The sequence below is a fragment of the Epinephelus fuscoguttatus genome, linkage group LG2, assembly GCF_011397635.1.
Source record: "Epinephelus fuscoguttatus linkage group LG2, E.fuscoguttatus.final_Chr_v1".
NCBI classification, from domain to species: domain Eukaryota; kingdom Metazoa; phylum Chordata; class Actinopteri; order Perciformes; family Serranidae; genus Epinephelus; species Epinephelus fuscoguttatus.
In genome coordinates, this window is record NC_064753.1 from 19,457,355 (window position 1) to 19,472,065 (window position 14,711).

Below are 14,711 nucleotides of genomic sequence, written 5' to 3' on the forward strand. Positions count from 1 at the left end.
ATTTTTCTCTGAAGTGTGGTGGAGTGGAAGTGACTGACATGAGATTAAAATACTAAAATAAAAGTACCTCAAATTTGTATTTAAGTACAACAGTTGAGTACATATACCTCGTTACATTCCACCACTGCAGATACACATTGTTGGCATTTTAAAAATATGTAGTTTTAAACAGAAGATCAATTGACCATCCCCAGACAAGTGTCCCTTTCCAGCCTGATCTCTGTGTTTATTTCAAAGTCTTGTACATCCTATGTATGTCCTAATGTAAAATCAATCAGCTAATCATTGCCCCAGTGAATCAGCACTGCCTGCAGTACAGTAATGTCAGGGACTGTAATAGATTAGAGAGGGGTGAGAAAGAGCACAGTCACTGACACAACAGTGACTGTCAATAACTGTCAACATGACTGAACTCTGGTCAGTCCTCTTCAGTAAAGCCCAAACCAGAGTCACTGTAGGTGTACTTGTATTCATCTGAGAGTTGCCAAAGAAAGCAGATCTACATTTTGTCTGATTATTGTTGTATGATCTATTAATCTTGTCAACACGGTATGTAGTCAACACCAACAAATTACTACTTAAAGGCTGAAGACAGGCATAATTTTGTCTGCCTGCCCTGCAGTTCTTAGGGGGATAATCCAGTGTTGCTGCTTTGCCTCTGAGAGTAAGCTAATAAAAAGGAGACTAATCTAACCAGGCATGCATCCAGATAGGGTCCTAAGGGGGACATGAGCCTCTGCTGTTTGGCTTCATCTCTCTCCAGTTGCCTACAAGGAATGTTTTCATTCATTTATCTGGGTTCACATATTTTATCATCTTATCATATTCTTCTCTGCAAAAGACAATTAGATTTATACCTAGCACTGAAAAACAACAGCTGTCTGCATCAGTGCTGCTGTCACATGTAGCATTGATCGTATACCAGCCACCCTCCCCATGTGCTGTGAATGAATTGGCTCGCTGATTGATTAACTGTAGCCCCAGAACATCACAAACACTTTCAGTAATAGAATCTCTGTCACATGTTGGACAAGCCAGTGCTGTGGAATCCCTATGACCTGGGGTCTTGGATCACATTCTGACAAAGGAGGAGAGAGCTGAGCTGGGCATATAATTGTTACATATTAGTAAGTGGCTTTATTCCATGAATACTATCACTGCAAAGTAAACATTAAAGTGAGTCATGTTTCCACTGTGTACATTTTTTATGTACAGACCCTGTCCTTGAGTTCTCACTCATCACCTCACCAAATCAATATTCAGTTTCACAGACTGAACAAAAGAGGGCAGCATAAATCAACAAGGAGGATTTCAAGTCACCTGAAATCCTCATAAGAGCTGTGATGGCAAGTTTTTGCACTGTCTTCCAGTTATACAATATCTCTTTCAGATGGTTTGAAAAGAATTGAAATGATTAAAATAATGTCTTGCACTAATTATTCTGCAATAATCAGCATATTTTTCACTTTTCCATTGTGTTGCATTATTAACACATTGTTGTTTATAAATCAATCACAGATAAATTAAGTCATAAAATAAATAAATAAATAAATAATTGACATAAATTGCTTTCCAAATGCTGGAGAACATATGTAATAAGATCCTGTCTCCAAAACTGTGCAAATACCTGAGTAAGCCTTTAATCCCTTATCAGCTGACATTCTGTTACAGCACCGTGTGCAATTTGATATTTGTTGACATTTAGTGAACATCTTGCGTGTTGCCAAGGTGCTGCGCTGCATTTCTGCAGTGTGTGCAAACCCCAATCCTTGAAAGAGTGACACCTCTCGAACAGGACCAGTGTGGGGGCAGATGCTGTGTTTTTTTTCCTCCAAAACTTTCTACACAAGAGCATAATATCACAAACCACATCTACAGCCTCCCACACAATTTGTTTTCTTTATCTTCTCCCTTCAAAGGTCATCTGCGAAGATAAGAGACGCCGGTAACCTGAATTAGACTTGGGTGGGTCTGGAGACACGAATGCTGTACAGGAGAAAGTTCAGTCGAGTCATGTGATTGCCACACGATATCATAATGATCACTTTATATTTCAGTTTTATAAGAATATATGTATGGCAAAGGGTAACATACAGTCAGCTATTTAACATTTATTTGCATTCAATACAACAAAAATTATATGTCTTCTTCTATGTAAATATTTTTTAAGGAATATTCTTGACTTGTTTCATTCTTTACTTTCAGTTTTGTAAGGAAGTATTAACTTAAATATGTTGCAACAGTGCAGGAGAATATTCCAGTCAAATTTGTTTTGCTTCTCTGTTCCATTGCAAGTCAGTCTCACAGAAGACGTGTTTAGAACAAAGAATATAGTGACCTCTTTTAAAAGTATAACTGAATACAGACTGAAATTAGTTGGTACTTATTCATGACATTACTGATTTTAGGAAATAATCATGTGCAACTAACTGTCAGTAACTGCTGCTCAAAGCAGTCCTGCAAAATAGCTGCTTTTGTTCCTCTAGGTTTTGACACAAGCAACATTACATACTTAAAACTTATCTAAATAACACCAGGCAGAGCAAAACATTAGTTGTTCTTACTAATCAGACTGCTGCACATTTGGGAGCACTTTAAAATTGCAGGATATCATTAAATTTCATGTACTTTAGAGAGGCAACCAAAAAAATGTAATGCATATTCGGAACTGATTGTAATAACACCGACCCTTACATTACAAAGAGGAGCACGTGTCTGCTGGGAGAGCTTTGCATCAGAAGGTGGCATAAAAGCCAAGAAGGGTTAAACTTTGTGCTTTTGCTTGGAAATAAAGACCACAGGAAATGTGATATTGATGCTTTCAGATGCATTTGTGAGTGGAGCGCCTGTCTGTACGCCCACATGCATCTAGCATAGGTATATGTAGTGTGGCTGTGTCAGAAAAATAAGAAGCTGTTGTCTGCTGTGCATGCAATTTGTGTTGACTGATTTACATCAAAATGTGCTCCTGCGGAAGTTATTTTCAACTTAGTAAATGATCTTCGGGGCTTTTTTAATGGTGCCATGCATATTTTTACACACAGTATATATATATATATATATATATATATATATATATATGCACTCATTTGTTTTTTTTATTGCAAGTTAAATATAATAGCCCAAATATTATTCTTGTTTTATTAATCTATGATGGGTGGGAATAAATAGTGGCAGTAATGTACATCATAAAAGCTCATGGTGTTTTATAACTCTGCTTATCAGTGTTGCAAAAGCCTTTGGTGAAACATTTAAAACTTTGTTTGATAGAGGCAGATATACTCGATCAGCCACAAACCTGTGTGTGTGAGTGTGTGTGTTTGTGTGCAGTGCAGGGAAAGGGCATCACAACAAGAATTTGAATACACCCACACGCTGTTAAATTTGTTTATAGTATCTGTCAATAGATCAGGAGAAAAAAAAGCTGTGTGCTTAAGTGTTACTGCTTTGGATTAATATCTCCAACAGGGTGAAAGCAGGCAATAATTGAATACAAATATTGTCAGGCAGGACGATCATCAAAGCAGCAACACATTAAAGCTTTAGAGTGCATCAGCCTCTGTGTTGCTTACCCAATAAAGATTAACCCGAGGAGATTGATGGGTTGGATAGAGACACAGAGGTTAAAGGGAGTGGAACAGGCAGTATACAGGAGGATTTACTATTGCTTTATTCCAGCCACAGATTTACTCTCGCCACCCTAGCTCTGGAAAGATATGCTAAAAACTGCATTGTGATGTAACACAAAGGAATCCCTTAGAGCAGGTGTGTTATAACTGTATATGCATTAGCTTGTCATGTCAGAGTTGCATTTCATAGAGTAGCTGTTTTCAATGCAGGTGTAAAGAGTACTGGGCATTTAGATTTACTGTATTCACCTTCAAATGGTTGGGACGCAATATGTTCATCTTCTCAACTTGTTGCACCTTAGGCCACCATTTTAGTGAAGCGCTCTGGTATGAAATATCCACTCAGTGCAAAAGACTGTGCAAAATCACCATTTGAGCAGGTAATAAATTTAGAAGTCGACATTTCAAACACCCCTTTCAAGCCTGTAGAAATCAGGGATAAAAGTGGCAGATAACTACAGGTGCTCTGAGAGCACAAACAGCATTTTTTACCCTACAGTAACACCTAGCTTTGAGGTGCCATTTAGGCTGCACCATCTCCAACCTAAATTATCCAAAAAGCTATGCTCAAGATGTCTGTTCTTCCCCACAGCCCCAATAACAAGCCCAAATTGGCCGATTGGAAATGAATGGGCTGGCAGGCAGGCCAGAGGGATCTAAAGGTAAAAAGTGCATCTCGTCATTATACTCACCAATCATGGCTTGGATTGGAACTACACAAAGAGGTAGGGTTGAAGGCCAGGCGTAATCGCATGTAATCTAATGGTGGGTGGTTGGAAGAGAATGGAGGGCCAATTAAACAGAGCAAAGTGGCTGTAAGACCTATTTGTTGCAAGGTCAAAAGGTTTGCTGCATGCTATTTTAAATTTTTGTACACTTTGTTCTGCAGAAACAGAGCTAAGAAATAATCAAGAGATTAAATATGTATGCATTTTTTGGCTAAATGTTTCCCATGTATTTTATGTGTGTTATTTTACTTTACAGGAATACCACGCTGGTCACAGAACATATAATAATATCTTACTCTAAGCCCATAACTTGATTAGTCTTTGATAAAGTGTTTATTAACTCCATGGCCGGGGAGCTGTGTGTATGTGTGTGCGTGCACTGTGTTGTGTTGTGTTGTGTCTGCTGACGTCACCACTGGAACAGCCTTGTCACGCGGGGTTAGTAAAAGTTGGGATAGCAGCTCCGGAGACTGAGAGCGATAGAGAAACAGACAGGAGGAGAGACAGAGAGAAAGAGGGAACGGGGACAATTAAACGGACAATTCATCGGCTTTATAGCAAACATTAAACACTGGCAGTGAGAGCGCTTCTTTGTTAGTGACGAGGTCGGCAGACACAGAGAGAGAAACAGTGAGAGACGGAGAGGGGGAAGACGACTTTCTCTGAAGTTGAAGCCAGTATTTCGCCAGTTAACTGCCAGAGGAAGAGGAGCCAACGGTTTTCTGGATTTGTCAAAGCGAGGGGAAAACACGGGTTCGTGTACGGTCAGACGCGCGCGAGTCAAATGAAGTAAAGTTGAAGTTCGGCGTGGTGGCAGTCGGTAAATGTTGTGACATTTCAGGAGAGCATAAATTGCTCCAGCGGTCGACGGTCGAGTGGCGGGGTAGAACCCGAGCTGTCAAACCCGATGACTACTGCAAACTGCCCCGGGAATGAGGAGCTGGACTTCAGACTGATTTTCGGAGAGGACGGGCAGCAGCAGCCGTTAGGCCCCGCAGGTCAGAGCGTTTCCCTTTGGTTTAACACTACACAGTAGTAAACTTAGTGTAACGTTAACATAAGTTACTCACCTCACCTAGCTACTTCTGGTTTAATTTAGCCCAACAGCTTTCGACCGCAATCTCGATACTGTGTGCTCTCCAAAACAGGAACCGACCCAAATAAGAGTGTTTTTTTTTTTTTTGTGAGATGGATATTTAAATATTTCAGTTTTTTTCAAGTCGTGGTCGCCTAGCTAGTGTCCACACCACCAGCTGTCATTAGCCTGACATGCTAGCAGGGTAGCTCAAGTGCACTTATCGCCGTACAGTATGCTAATTTAGCTGTGACTCCAGCTGAAACTTGTACATGCTTTCTACAGTTTTTGCAACACTTAGCTTGTCGGCTGTAAACGCAGTGTAACTCTGGCGGGAATGACTGCAACAGTTACAGTAAGGTTGACATGGTGTTGTTGAAGTATGGCTGAAGGAGGGACCAGTTTGAATGTCACAGGAACATTTCTGCAAAGTAGCACATGTTAATGTTGTCAAAACTTTTATTCACTTGCTCATAAAATAAGTTAATAGCAGAACAGGTGGTGTTGTAATGTTTAAATAACTACGTCACCTGTGTTATTTCACTTTACAGTCTTTACTATAGATATCTGATAATTATTGTCAAGTGTACTTAAAGTTAATTATTCAAGTTAATAATTAAAACAATTTAGTAAAACGTGAGTTATATGCGATTGCTGATACTTGTAAATGTAAAGACATAAATATCTATTTTTTTCAGCTACAAAAGCAACAAATTGTCCTATACTGTGTTTATGTGCACTTAATCACAGGTTGACAGCATTATCATATTCAGCTTCCTTCTTTACATTACCTTTACCATTACCATTACATTAACATTGCCTGGTCCAGAAATTAATTCATCCAAAGTTAAAAAAGGAAAGTAAAACAATGAAATGCATATATCAATATTATATCAATATCCTTACTAGATATCTCAATATTGTAGATATCAAATATCTTGAATATTGTCTTTTCCTGGTTTTAAAGGCTGCATTAAAGTAAAGTGATGTATCACGCTGGTGAAGATTCTCAGTCATCCAGGTCATGGTGCTATCGTAGGCAACTGGATTTGCTTGATTCTTTTAAGCAAGTCCAGTTGCCTACGATATGTCACGTAAGGTAAAGTGATGTAATCTTCTGAACTTACCAAACTGCTTTTGCTTTTCAGTTATTTGCCTTTACCCACTTAGTTATTACATCCACATTACTGATGATTAATTATCAAAAATCTCATGTATAAATATTTTGTGAAAGTATCAATTGCCAACTCTACAGTATTGTCACAATAATGACATCACACTATCTATAATTTCTATATAGCGCTATTAATATTACTACTAATACTGGTACTACCAGAGTGAATGCCAACATTAATAGGAGACTTTTAAGATAGATTTTATGAGGAAAGGGCATACAGTGGAGTTGAGGAGGAACTCTAAATTTTAACGTGACAAGTTTCCTGTTAGGCACCAATTTGATTCCATATTTGGCCATAATTGGAGTAAAATGATTTGAAATCGGCTCGAGCTAGTTTAACAGAATAAAGTTTGCTTTATATTTGCCCACTTTGTCACAAGTTTAACAGGTTGCAAGACCTGTTATAAGTTTTAAGCATCCTCTCTCACCCTCAGGATATGTGTTTAGTAATGTGCTGAAGTTGAAAGATACCAGACTGTAAATCAAATATTGCTGAGATTCATACTGTATCAAAGTATGACAATACCAAGAACTTCAAAATAGACTTTGTCCTGGGCAAAATGAGATGCCTTGGGTTTGAATCTAGATGAGGATCTTTGCCGCGTGACACTGCCCTCTCTCCCCCCAGGTTAAACTACTCTATTAAGATGAGAATGCCTAACAAAAAGGACAACTCAATGGACAGTATTTTTCCCTTTTATAAGGCTATCTTGGAAACTGATGTCAAACTAGAGGAGAAAAGAATGAAATAGATCAAGCAATGCATAGCTTTATTAATTATTAATGACAAATGATAATTATTATAGTTAGTATATCATTAGTATATCAAGAGAAATAAAGCAAGCTATAAGCAAAAGCGAGATTGTAAAAACTGAACATGATGCAGATTAATATCTTTATTTACAAGGACTGATATTTTGGATTAAATTTTGGAAAACATTGTAAATGGAAACTAAACTGTAAAATTTTGGGGTTGCAAGCATCACAGACCATTTTGCAGATCTGTCATCGCAAACAGTTCTTTATTCTTAATCAAAGCTTTTATTAATACCAGATATTTCAGACTGAATTACAATGAATGCGTCTAATATGATACACAAGGCATTGCAAATTGTTCCAATTGATGTAATGTTGCAGCCATAAAAATGTTGGGCATAGAATATTTCACTGACATTTAGTGTGTAATGGAGCCAGTGAAGAGATGGAACTAACAAGTATACAATAAATATGTCATGTGGTCAAACACTGTAAAAAACATTCCTACAAGCTGTTGCTGGTAGGGATGCATTATATACTTATCAGTTTGTGTCTTCCAAAAATTACTGATAAGTATGATATGTATTATGATTGACAAGCTAATTTTACCCTTTTGATATTTACTTGTTACTTAAGGCAACAGATTGCTTAATGAATGACTGATAATTTCTGAAGTGATTGCAATGTAGACACTTGAAAAAGATGAAATGTTAACTAATAAATCAGGGCAGGTGCTCGTAAAGCATAGATTTGCAGATATCTGCACAAAGCATCACAAACTTCCTTGGTAGAGACTAGACTCAGGTGGTGTTGCAGTGAAATGAAAAATATGGGAAGTAGGTGAGGTGGCCTTGAATTAGTTATCGGATATTGCTAAAAATTCATTCATACATCTTAAGTTACTTATGTGAATGACCGAAGCTGCTGCCTTTTCAGGTTTGGTTAATCTAGTCACGTAAAATTTGATAACACTGATGTGAATGAGTCTTTTAGATAGTATACCTTGTACACAGGCTAAACGATATGAGATATAACAAAGGTCATGAGCTGGATTTACTCCCACACATTAATTGATGAATGGCATTTGTGTAGATCTTTGCATCTTTGCTAAATTCAGCTCCTCCACTGGTTTCCGTCTTTGGGCCCAAACCATTGGAACATGTGAATTCCTCGGCTGTGTCCTTTTCATGAGACTCTGGGAAAGTAATGACTCCATGAAGGTTTGGCTTGTGCAATCTTAAATCAATTTTTCCTTCGATTAAAAAAGTTTGATTTGGAGATGGGACGAGGGGAAAAACTGCAGTTGGAATAAGCGTAGGAATAAAAGCACCACTGTGCAAGTGGTTTTAATCTGGTCCGGACTGTATGAGTTGGCCCAAAAGGGGGGCGCCTGTCCAAATTAATAACTGGAGTGTAATACAGGATCACACAGCCAGAGTAACAGGGAGTTGCACACTCCTGACTTAGTCTCCTTCTCTGAAGGCAAGGATCAAGTCAGGGCTTGTTTCTGTAACAACCTGGGGAACTTTTACTGTGAATATCTGACAGGTTTTTACTCCACTGCATGAGCTTCTTATAGTTGAATGCTGCTTGAATTTGGCAGTGATGTTGTGAAAAGTTGAGAAAACGTCTCTCAAAATAAAAATGAAACGTCAGTGCCGTATGTCTATCTCTCTATTAGCAACTGCACCAAATTACAATATGTCACAATAATGTGCTTAACTTTCCAAAAGGGTGCTGTTATGGAAGATAGTTGCTGATATTGATAACAAATCCACTTCTTTGTTTTAGATATTTTCTCCTCATCTTATGCGTTTATGGAGCTGACTAGTGAATGTTGGCTTCCTGCACACTTTTACTCTCAGCCCAGCTGTCGATTATCTTGCTGTCATCAGCGTTTCTACTTGCATATGTGAATGTGATTAAAAATCTGTGTAATGGTTTGGTACAGTATAACGCTCTGCCTCTCCTTCTGTCTTTTTTGCTCCGCTCCACTTTGTCTATTTGTATGGATGTCTGCCTCTTCATTTTCTTGCTCTCACTAAGTGTTTTCTTGTTGCTCAGGAAACAGTTACCTCTTTGAGGTGAAATATTCCACTCTTCTATTCAGAGGCATTGGGCAAGCTTACTGTAAGGGTTTTCCCCTGATTGTACACTGCCAGCTGAATAAAAGAACAAGTCCCTCAGTGAATCAGCGTAACTACAAAGTGAGATGCGATCATTCAAAATTCACTGAAATACATCGGAAAGGGCAGAAAATAGCTTAATTTATTCACAAAGAAAGCAGGCATCTTTGAATTGAGTAAAAACATATTATTATTGATCATGATTATTTTTCTCAGTTAGGGAAATAACCTAATGAAATATTAATTTAGGTTTACTCTTTAAGACGTGTTGTGGAGAGGAGATGGCTTCTGATCGTCAGCAAAACAGTTTGCTATATTAAAATTGGCTAATATTATTGCTTTGAACTGCAAGTGTAAGATTTGCCCAAACTGCCATATGAATCTGCAGCTTCAATTAATTAATAAAACTTATTGCTTTATTGCAGGTTTATAAATCACAAATAATCAATTTTGTCATATGTTTAATTTACCCTGCCACATTTGTATATGTTTACTATGTGTATAATCAAAGAATTAAAAAAGAAAGCAGGAAGAGGCAAACAAACAAAAATGGGGGATGGGGTTCCTGCAGCAGTCTCTTAATTTTGCTGTTCCTCTCCATCCATTTCTGTGACCCAGTTTCTTTTCAGTCCTACCTCTCTGCTTCTTTACTTACATGCGATTCTTTCCATTTCTGTGATCTCTTCAACAGTTACAGGTACTAATGGATGGTGATTTAATGTCCAGCCAGTTTTGCATTGATTTGTCAAGGTGGAAAGGTGTATTAATGTATACAGATAATTATTTCCTTCCCTGTCTTTTCCAAATGGGATGGTACCTGATATAAAATTGGACGGTTGTAATGGCTTCTTTACATTAAAAAAAATGTGACTTTCTCCTGAACTGCCTCCCAAAATGTTTTCAGCACTGGGCAGAAGTGTGTGCATGGTTAGCCTCTTGTTCTGCACATTCCCCCCAGCATTCAGTGCTGCCTGATATAGTGTATTTTAAAACTAATTTTTGGTGTTATGAAGAGTCTCATGTTAATTTTCAAATGCTCCAATATTTTGACTGTGTTGTCTTTAAATTTGTCTTTTATACTTCCTTGCAATCCTCTCCCCAAATTAATCTCAGTCCTGTTTCCCATGTCTCCTTGGTGTTGTGCACATCAACCTTTGTTTCCTGTAAGATTTCAATCAGATTTGAGGTTTTCATTTTTTCCTGTTTCTGTTTTTGTCTATAACTTCCAGTAACCAATGCATTCTCTGACTTTGTTCCTCTTTCTGCTGTTTCATGAAATATGTTAGCAAAGGTTTCATTAAGTGAAAAATTAGACATGTACTTATTAAAACTACAGCTAATATTAAAAGTGGATAACTTTTTAACTTTAGACTAAAATCTTACCCTATTCAAAGCCTTAACAGCCCTTGCTAGACTCTAGCCAGCAGCTATGACTCATGATGAGGAGAGTAACAAAATATCATTGAATCATTCAATATTTTGTGACACAAAAAGCTAGGGGAAAAAATAAGTGAAAGGACTCTCGTCAGTTGTCTGTGTGAGCTGTGTGGGGTAGAATTGCTGTACAGTGCTTTTTTAGCCCTCGTCTTTTGGCCACAAACAGCCAATGGACATTTTCCCCCATTTTATGTGTACTGTGTACTGTGACAACAAGTAGCAATTCTGTAAAACGGCTCAGACAAACTGATTCAAACACTTACTAGGAACTCCAGGTTCTCTAATTTCCTGCAAACCCTTTATGAACTTTCACTTAACTTGTAACGGATTCAACAAGTGGGTGTGTCCTCTCTGCTTTATGTCCTTAGCAAATCTGCTTCTATTCATCTACAGTAATGTCTTTATGGGTTTGATTTCATTCATGCCCTCTCAAGATAGTGTATTGTGTTCAGCATTGATCACTTTTCACTTTTGGTCCACTAAGGTGTTTGAAAAATGTACGTCCATCCAAAGTCCATACAATTGTTCTTTATTTTTACAAGGTGATTCAAATTTAGACATTTCGCCCTCAACTTTGTGTTTACGGAGATCAGGATGTTTTTTTAATCAAAGTGGGTTTTTGGGGGGGGGGGGGTTCAAGTATCATTTCACACAAATCATGAAAACATCCTCTACTCCCCGTAGTATCGTTTCACACAATCAATTCAAAATCCACCTCTGAAACTTCTGCCACCATCTAAATTTGGTTGAGGTTCATGGAATTTCATTTGTGCCCCTAAATGCACTTCTGTAGAGAGTAATTCCAGTGAAAGTGGTTTACCACGAGGTCTGTGGATCAAGTTGAGCAACTGGAACATTTTTTCTAGCAGTTGCCAGTGATTTTAAAAGTCATTTTCCATTGCTTTGGACAAAGGAAACAAGATTTTATCAACCCAAATTCAGTGCTGTAATGATTAGGTTAAAATGAACTGACTACAATTGTGATTCTGATATCTGATAATCAATTCATTATTTAAGTCGTTTAATAAGGGAAAAAATGCTGGTTCCAGTTGTATTAATTGTTAAACAATCAACATTGCTGATAAAAAAAAAGCTATCAATGTGACGAGGGTTGGTTATTGTTTTTTTTTTTTTTTTTTAGTTATGGATGTTAAGACAATATCTTTAAAATGGTACCGGTGCCTGAAGTGATACATTTTAAAAATAAAGCACAAAATGTAGGTCAGTGACATTAAAGAAGTGAAACTTGAAACTGAACATTTTACTAACTCAGGAGAGACTCAGTAGAGACCAGCTATTGTCACTACTAGGGCTGACCCAAAAAATTCGAAGCTTCAAAGCTTTGTTTGATGGCACGGGATTCGATTGTGTTTCAAATATTCGGCCTTTTTTTCCTCCCGTTTTTTTGGGGGGGACCTTGAATGCAACACCATCTCCGACAAGGAAATAGAAAGCCCGACGTGCAATGAATGTAGGCCTGTTATCCTGCTTGAACACAGACAACTAAATTCTTTCAACACTGTGACTCAGAATAATGATAAAATAGATTTTATTGAAAATATATAAAAAAAAAATATGCTGATGGTGACATTTTCCACCGGTCCGCTGCGCTCTGAGTCTGGTGTCAGTGACACATGCTGCTCTGAGTCGTGCATCTGTCTGCAGTGCGCTGCAGTGCACGCTGAGGGTTTTAATTTTTAGTGTTAAATCAAAAGTTAAACACTTCTTATCAGCAACCAGAAGTGTTTTTTCGTTTGTGAATATTTTTATCTTAATTCTAGGGTTGCAAAAACCTACCTTTTCGCCATAATTTGTAAGTTATTAACTTTTTTGGACTTTTTTGGACTCAGCGCTCACTACCAACTATTGGACCAACTATTGTCACTGTCCATCTTAACAGTCCACCTTAAGTAAGCTTGGCCAGGTTCCAGTGGGAGGTTAACTTAACTTGCTAACAGCGGCGCTAACATCCTTCATTTTAATCAGCAGGTGACAAGCAAGACACAGGAACGTAGCTTTGGTCTTATTCATTGACTTTATAGCCTCATCATCAACCGTCCTCATCATACACGTGCTTCCCTTCTCTGTCTTATTCTCTCTATCTGTTAATCTGGTGCCAAAATGAAGCACCGGAGTCTTTGTTGTGTGCTAGTCCGGTAGGAACAGGTCATATAGAAACTTGTTGGTGCCCAATACTAGACCTGACTCAGGCAGAAATCATATTCCTGGATGAGGGAATATATTCAATTTGTATTCACGTTATTTTTCTTTATGTTTATTGACGCTGGGTCACTTAGGGTTAGCCAACATAATGTTAACTTGCCAAATAACCAATAGATGAGTTAACTACCTATACAGGTACTCTAGCTAATGTCATGTGACCAATTCAATGATCAGATGATTATTAGGGCTGGGTACCGTTCATAATTGAACCGATACGGTACCGGTATCGGTATCTGGAATTCAGTACCAGTACCAAACGGTACCTTATTTCAGTACTTTTTAACCCTATGGGCCCTAGGCCTTTTTGGGGTATTTTTACTGCCTTTACTTTTAAGCTCATATCACAGTCATTATAAAGGCTACATACACATGCTTTATCTTGTTTTTTTTTTTTTTTTCTTCAGGACAATCTGGGCTAACCAGATTTGCCATCATTTCATGTTCTTCTATGTGCCTGTATTTTATATTAATTTTTATATCAATGAAAAAAACAAATCTGTGTGCCTAAATTCTTACATTTTTACATGTATCTCAGCATAGCAAGTTGGAAAAAGACATATTCTGTCATATATGAAGAGGGGAGACTCTCTGGAATCTGGCAATATAAGAACCATGATGGTGGGACATTCTGTCACTTCACAGTTGTCCAAAACATGTGGTTTGTGCCAGGCGGACATGTTTGCCAGTATTTTTTCATCATTGCAAGAAATTCCATTGACTCATTCACAAGTCAAAAATGTGTTTTATCTGAAAGAAACATGCAATATTTACATCTAAGATCATAGAAAAATAGTCAACCAAGTGCAATGATGTCCTCCAAGATAATATTTGTTTTTCAGTTTCAGTTATATACTGGGGGGACATTTTGGGCATTGGTGGGGGGGCATGTGTCCCCCTCAGTGTATATGGTGACTACGGCCCTGTCAGCATGCATTAGGCTGCAGTTGTCTGGGTGTGCAAAGGTGAAGTGGCTGGTCTTGTCATACAAAGTTTGATAGAGTGTCAGCTGGACAATATGGAGATATCTGCATCTTGAAAGCCGGACTACAAAGGGAGAAACACAAGCAAGCCTAAGACATGGTAAGATACAATATTCCTCACTATATAAAGTGACTGGCAACAAGATCTGTATAATGGATTGTAAAGAAATTCGTCAAGTTTTTATTTTGTAGACAATTGATCTGTATTTAGAGCGTGATGGGATGACAGCACAATGATGTGTGTGGTCCTGGCTTTCATGTGATATGCGTGGCATTTCTGTGTGAGCCTGCGTTCGCGAGTAATCCATCCAAGAGTAAGGTGTGTGCAAAGCTATATGAAAGCTCTGTTATACATCATTTTATTGTAATTTTTAGCTGTGAAAACACTGGATTACCGACAAGTGGCCGTGGCCTTGGCCTTGTTGGAAAGCTACAATTCTGCTGTTTATGCTGATATACGTGGCTTCTGGCTATGACGCACGGTCGCGGAGAAAATCCACAGAGAAGAATGGGTGTGAATTTGGACGCACTATGTGTCGTTCGGGCCCATGGTCTAAACTTCTCAGTTTCAACATTTTAT

The 14,711-nt window shown here is 38.1% G+C and overlaps 1 protein-coding gene across 1 annotated transcript in view; it reads left to right on the plus strand.

Moving 5' to 3' along the window:
- Positions 1 to 4,782: 4,782 nt before the first annotated feature.
- The window catches only part of nfatc3a (nuclear factor of activated T cells 3a), a 70,161-nt gene continuing 60,232 nt past the window's right edge, over positions 4,783 to 14,711 (plus strand). Inside the window, exon 1 of the mRNA XM_049597102.1 lies at positions 4,783 to 5,355. Coding sequence (XP_049453059.1) covers positions 5,265 to 5,355 — 91 coding nt within the window. The 5' untranslated portion in view covers positions 4,783 to 5,264. The remainder of the gene's footprint in view (positions 5,356 to 14,711) is intronic.